This window comes from Eschscholzia californica, unplaced genomic scaffold, assembly GCF_041429995.1.
Source record: "Eschscholzia californica isolate CP2 unplaced genomic scaffold, dmEscCali1.0.p SCAF_5, whole genome shotgun sequence".
NCBI lineage: Eukaryota > Viridiplantae > Streptophyta > Magnoliopsida > Ranunculales > Papaveraceae > Eschscholzia > Eschscholzia californica.
The window spans coordinates 4,467,299-4,473,298 of NW_028238472.1; the positions used below are offsets into that span (position 1 = coordinate 4,467,299).

The 6,000-nt window shown below is 35.8% G+C and overlaps 2 protein-coding genes and 1 non-coding gene across 3 annotated transcripts; 2 read left to right on the forward strand and 1 right to left on the reverse strand.

Moving 5' to 3' along the window:
- Positions 1-321: 321 nt before the first annotated feature.
- On the forward strand, positions 322-3,524 carry LOC147536444 (nudix hydrolase 15, mitochondrial-like). The gene is made up of 4 exons (XM_086641286.1): positions 322-1,443; positions 1,562-1,704; positions 2,996-3,115; positions 3,210-3,524. The coding sequence occupies exons 1-4, from the start codon at positions 1,047-1,049 to the stop codon at positions 3,432-3,434; spliced, it is 885 nt and encodes a 294-aa protein (XP_086497412.1). The 5' UTR covers positions 322-1,046; the 3' UTR covers positions 3,435-3,524.
- Positions 3,525-3,562: 38 nt separating this feature from the next.
- Positions 3,563-6,000, reverse strand: LOC147536445 (magnesium-chelatase subunit ChlI, chloroplastic-like). The gene is made up of 3 exons (XM_086641285.1): positions 5,678-6,000; positions 5,466-5,584; positions 3,563-4,744 (listed from the first exon to the last, which is right to left on the reverse strand). The coding sequence occupies exons 1-3, from the start codon at positions 5,769-5,771 to the stop codon at positions 3,695-3,697; spliced, it is 1,263 nt and encodes a 420-aa protein (XP_086497411.1). The 5' UTR covers positions 5,772-6,000; the 3' UTR covers positions 3,563-3,694.
- TRNAA-UGC (transfer RNA alanine (anticodon UGC)) lies at positions 5,917-5,989 on the forward strand. Its single transcript has one exon. It is a non-coding gene; the product is annotated as a tRNA-Ala (tRNA).

A 6,000-nucleotide genomic window follows, 5' to 3' on the forward strand; every position in this document is an offset into this window, starting at 1 on the left:
AGTGTCCACTTGAGATGGCATGGTCTGTATATAAACCGATTGCAATAATTTATACTATTAATTTGTCACGACAAGACACTGCAACCCAGCCCCTTGTTCTTCACAAACGTCTTGTGTTATTCAACCAAAATAATCCTTACTGCAAGCTATTTTGGTTGTTAAGAGGTAATTTGATATATTTGTTGATGAATATACTTTTTTTTTTAAGGAGGATGGCAATAGACTTGTGACTCAGGTGAATAATAAGTTGGCTGGTACTATAAAAGTTTTTTTTTTTTTGTTGAACTGGTACTATAAAAGTTCGAAAAATGAAGTAAAAGTGATAAGAAGTGAAAGGGATAAAGAGACTTCCCAACCAAAATGCAAAGCTCCCATTAATGGTATAATTAATGTAAGTGAGCAGTGACATCACATCTTTAAAATATTTTTCTTTTCTAAAATATCTTCAGTTGTTTGAGAATGGATTCATCTCGAATAGTGGTCGGACAAAATATCATTTGTCAAACTAAATTCGTTCATCCAACATTCTTGCACTTAGAGTGGGTGAGTGGGGTGAAGCTCGATAATTCAATCTTCTGATCTCTTAGTTGGATTTTCTTTTTCAGATCATCTGGTAAGAGACACGGATTGCGTGCCTATACTGAAGACCTCTCGCAATGAATTTGCTACATGATTGATGTAGTATCGTCATATCAATACAATCGCTCTTTATCTCAGACTTACACCATTTTTTTGAAGAAGCGATGTCACAGAACAAAAAGAACTAGTATTTGTCGTGATTTAAGACTCTGTAAATCGAAATCATGAGAACCACCAATCACGTAAATAAAATTTATCCTACACGTTTACTTTGTTTTTCTTTTCTTTTTTTTGAAAGACACGTCTACTTTGCTGTTGTTGGGAGAGAGTATTTGTTTTCAACTCACCCTCAAACTACACATTGTTATTCGGCGTAAAATAAGGATTAACAACATGATTACGCTATTATGAACGGTAAGTTAAGATCAACCGTCTCTCTCTCTCTCCTCTGTTCCTCAAACTAATCAATGAGATTCAGCTACTCTCTGATCTCAGTATCATCCCTCAAACGAAGGTTATTAATGGCTGCCACTCCACCTTCTCCATCACCCAATTCTCTCTCTAACCTAATGGAATCAAATTCACTCTTTAACAGAGGAGGATCTCAAAGACTTAGAATCTTAGCTCAACAACTTCGTCTCTATAAACCTCCTCCTTCTTCATTCGACGATGATGAAATTGAAGAACAAAGTGGTGGAAAATTCGTTTCTCAAGTGGGTTTTGCTCAATCTTCAACTCCAATTGTTGACCCAGAAAAATTCAAGAGTAAAAGAGCTGCTGTTCTTGTTTGTCTATTTGAAGATGATAGTGGGGATCTTAGGGTTATTCTAACAAAACGTTCTTCAACCCTCTCTACTCACTCAGGTCATTTTTATGAGATTTGGGTCATTCAATTTAAAGTCAATTAGGGTTTATTAACTCCCCTTTTTTTCATTTCTGGGATTTTGGGGGTGAATTGAATGAATTAGGTTTTTTTTTGCAGGTGAAGTATCATTGCCAGGAGGAAAAGCAGATGAAGGAGATGCAAATGATGCAGAGACAGCAACAAGAGAAGCTCAGGAAGAGATAGGGTTGGATCCTTCACTTGTTAATGTTGTCACTGTTCTTGAACCCTTCTTGTCTAAGGTATGAGACTAATTGAATTATGGGTATTTCTATTTATTTAGGTTAACTTCAAAATTTCAATGTTCATTTTTGTATGATGATGCATTTTGAAGAATTTTATATGAACAAGTTTCGAAAAAAAAATGAGTTTTGTGTTTTTAGCATAAAAGGCCCTCTTTTTCTATAGATTTTGAAGAATTTTAAGCTCAATTCAAGGGGGAAATGGGTTTTTGATTTCTTATTTACATCAAATATATAGTTTATTTTGATGCATAATCCATCTTTAGTTGTTTAACAAAAAAAACCATCTTTTGCTATTACAAGCTTTGAGGAAATTTCGGTTGGAGTCGAGAAAAAAATGAAAAAGGAATTAAATTTTTGGTTGGGTTGGGTTGATATAGAATTACTACTAGGTGCAATTTTGTAAGGTTTGTAATCGGTGATGTTATGAATTCATTTTGGAAGCTTGTTTATCTTGATGTTCTTCGGTATAGTTTATAATGGTTGATATTACAACTTTAATTCAAACGATGTTTGTTTGGGTGAGTAAAGTTTGTAAAAGTTTATATCAGAACATTAATTTGATAGCCCAACTTTGCCTTATGCTCTTAACCTTTTCGGTTGTGCCCCAAAGGAAATGAGCATATTTTTAGTTTTATAATGAGATCGAAATTAATGAATCAGCTAAGTCCTTTCGTATAGTTGTGTAACTCCCCGTATTTGCACAGATGTAAAATTTAAGAAGTCGGTCGTGCCCCAAATATGATTGTCTAGTTCCTATAGAACCTACCACTATAATATCCTTAGAGGGGGATAGGGCTAAGCGGAGCGAAAAGGGTTCTCCATGAGATGGAAATGAAAACTGTTAGTCCCACACGAGGTTTATGAATAAGTGATTGTCTGATAATGAGCAAGGAATGGTTGTCTTTCCGCTAAACAGGATCTATGGAGCTCATACTCATTAGATGCTTTAGAGAAAACGGTCGGTTAACATTTTATCATAGTCTAAAAATCCAAGAATAAAGTGTTCAAATCCAATTGCTAGCATGAAGCCATAAAAAAGAAAAGAGACTTCACCCTATCACGGAAGAGTTTCATGGATAACGCGTACACTCCTTAAATCTGCACAAATATAATAATTTTCTCCACACCTTCGATCTTTTAAAGTTGTTGACATATTGATCAAAAATACATTTTTAACGACTGGTTATACTTTTTGATTACAAATCCTCCATTATTTCAGTTGGTTGAAGCGTTCTCTGTTAGTTTATGTTTCTTGTTTTAGTGACTTGTAGAAGTTTTTCCTATGCAGCATCTCCTGAAAGTGGTTCCTGTCATCGCCATTCTACCCGATAAACAAGCATTTACGCCCGTACCCAATACTGCCGAGGTCGAAGCAATATTTGATGCTCCATTGGAGATGTTTCTCAAGGTTATATTCTCCACTTGACTCCCATTTTTCCATTTAGTTCTCGAACAAACTCTACTTTTTTGTTCAGATTTCTGACTAGTTTTTGTAACTTTAGGACGAAAACCGAAAGTCAGAAGAGAGAGAATGGATGGGAGACAAATATTTGATCCATTATTTCGATTACGAAGCAGAGAAGAAGAAATTTGTTATATGGGGTTTAACTGCAGGAATATTGATAAGAGCAGCATCAGTTGTGTACCAGAAATCACCTGCTTTTTTAGAACAGAAGCCTAATTTTAGGGTTCCTAAATTTGTTGAAAAAGGAACCACAATGTCATAAAATTCTTCATCTAAATTTTAACCTATAATTGTTTTCAGACATCTTATAAGTATCAAATATAATGAAAGATTTGCTTATTGGAGTTATAAATCACATTTTCGCAAATTAAGGCAATCCAATGAGATCACTTTCATAGAAATTCGCTCTCCGATTGGGTATTAATATCAATTCATCACAATCGAAAGTTCAAAATTACATGCTTTTGTTTCAACCCAGTAGCTAGTATACCCATCTGAAGATGGTCTCACTCCTTTACTTCCTCAACTAAATACTTCATAAAACTTTTCAGTAACAAGTAAACCAGAGTCCATCGATTCCAAAGGATCTTTTCGTAGACGATGTCTTAAACAATTCGGAATAACAGTAGCAATATCTTCTGGAACAACGTTATCTCTTCCTTTCAAAGCAGCTAAAGCTTTCGCTGCTCTATTCGTCACGATATCTCCTCTCAACCCATCAACATTCAACTCCGCACAAACTTTAGAAATTTTCACTCGAAGTTCACGATCAATTTGAACAGAAGAAAGAGAATTCCTAGCTGAAGTTATCTGTTTCTGAAGCTTTTCTTGTTCTTCGATATAAGAATTCCGAAACTCTTTTGGGTTTTGATCAAACCTTGCTCTTTCTTCAACAATCTTTACTCTAAGTTCTGCATCTCGAACTGTCCCAACTTGTGCATGCATTCCAAACCGATCGAGAAGTTGTGGTCGAAGTTCACCTTCTTCTGGATTTCCTGAACCGATAAGTATAAAACGAGCAGGATGAGAGATCGAAATTCCTTCTCGTTCGACTGTGTTCCAACCGGATGCAGCAGAATCTAATAAAACATCAACTAAGTGATCATCTAAAAGATTTACTTCATCTACATACAAAATTCCTCTATTAGCTTTAGCTAAAAGACCAGGTTCAAATGCTTTTACCCCTTCTGTCAAAGCTTTCTCGATATCAATAGTACCACAAACTCTATCTTCAGTAGCACCAAGAGGAAGATCAACCATGTTGATTTTAGTCGTTAATATCGAAAGTTCTTCGCCTTTTAAGATACTTTCTCTTACTTCAACACCCATTGATTCAGGATCTTCGGGGTCGGAATTAAATGGATCGCCAGATACTACCTTGATTTCGGGAAGTAAATCCACTAGAGACCTAACTGTTGTTGATTTACCAGTTCCTCGATCACCCATTATCATAACACCTCCTATCTTCGGATCAATGACATTGAGGAGAAGACACAGTTTCATCTCTTCTTGTCCTACTATTGCAGTAAATGGGTATACCGGTCTCTGACTTTCCTTGGCAAGCTTTTGAGCCTGAAAGATTCATAGTTTTGTCATCTTATCTGATAATCAATACCATATTTCTCACAATAACGATAAATATTATTTCTTCAAATTTAGCAGTTCTTATCGGTTAAATTGTTAAAGTGATTCTAAAACACAATAGCTCAAGAAGACAATATGTTAATTCAACAACCATTATCAAAACTTTAGCAATTCTAACTTATTAAAATTGTCAAAATCTCCAAAAAAAAAGACCAATTAGTGAATTAAGGGGGTCATTACCCAATTCATAAAAGGTACACTGAAATCATACTTATAGATCCATTTGATCGAATTCAAGTACCGTGTGATTTTAATCAGATCTAAGGTAGCTCGTGGCTTGGAGGAGTGCTTAGAGTCTGGGCTATAGGTGGCGATGCCAGTACTTTGGGGTGTACAACCCTTTTGAGATGGCCTCAGACTTACTGCAACAACAGTAAGCGGAGAGGACCTAGACAATTATACCCCTAGTTACTAGATCACCATTATCCTATGGCGGGACTATTCTCACACGTCCTCGCGTAGTCACGTGTGAGGTTGTTTGAGCCTAAAAAATATATTTTTTCTTTTCGGGTGCGTAGATCATGTATCACTTTCAACCCTAACACGTGTGACCCTAGTTCAGAAACCATGAACATAGAAGACCTAGACACCACATTCTTGATCAACAATTCATCAACAAAACTAAACAAGAAAAAGTAGTGATCAGAACCTTCTCATTAGGACTAATTTCAGTAGCAACATTTGTGGCTGAGAATTGGAACTTAGATTTTCCTCTTTGAACAGAATATCCAACCCCTTTAAATAACAATTTCCTACCATGGATTTGGGCTGTACACAAAATCAATCAACAATGTCAGTATTAACTCCAATAATTTAGAGACAGACTGTAGAAAAAAAACTCAAACAATGAGAAAAATGTACCTGAAATTGAGGAGAGAGAAGAATTTAGAGGAGAATGTTTGTGGGGAGAAGAGATTAGGGGTGAAGAGGAAGAGGGTAAAAGTAGTTGTGCCATGACTGATTCTACTTATTCAAATTGTTTCAGAAACTGAGATTGTATCTCTCAATTCTCAAGTTAAGAAAGTAGTTCAGACAACTTTGTCAAGATAAGATAAAAGACACGGATTGAAATAGATATTCAGAACCTAAATTAAACAAAAGGGGATGTAGCTCAAATGGTAGAGCGCTCGCTTTGCATGCGAGAGGTACAGGGTTCGATCCCCTGCATCTCCATTTTTTTCACC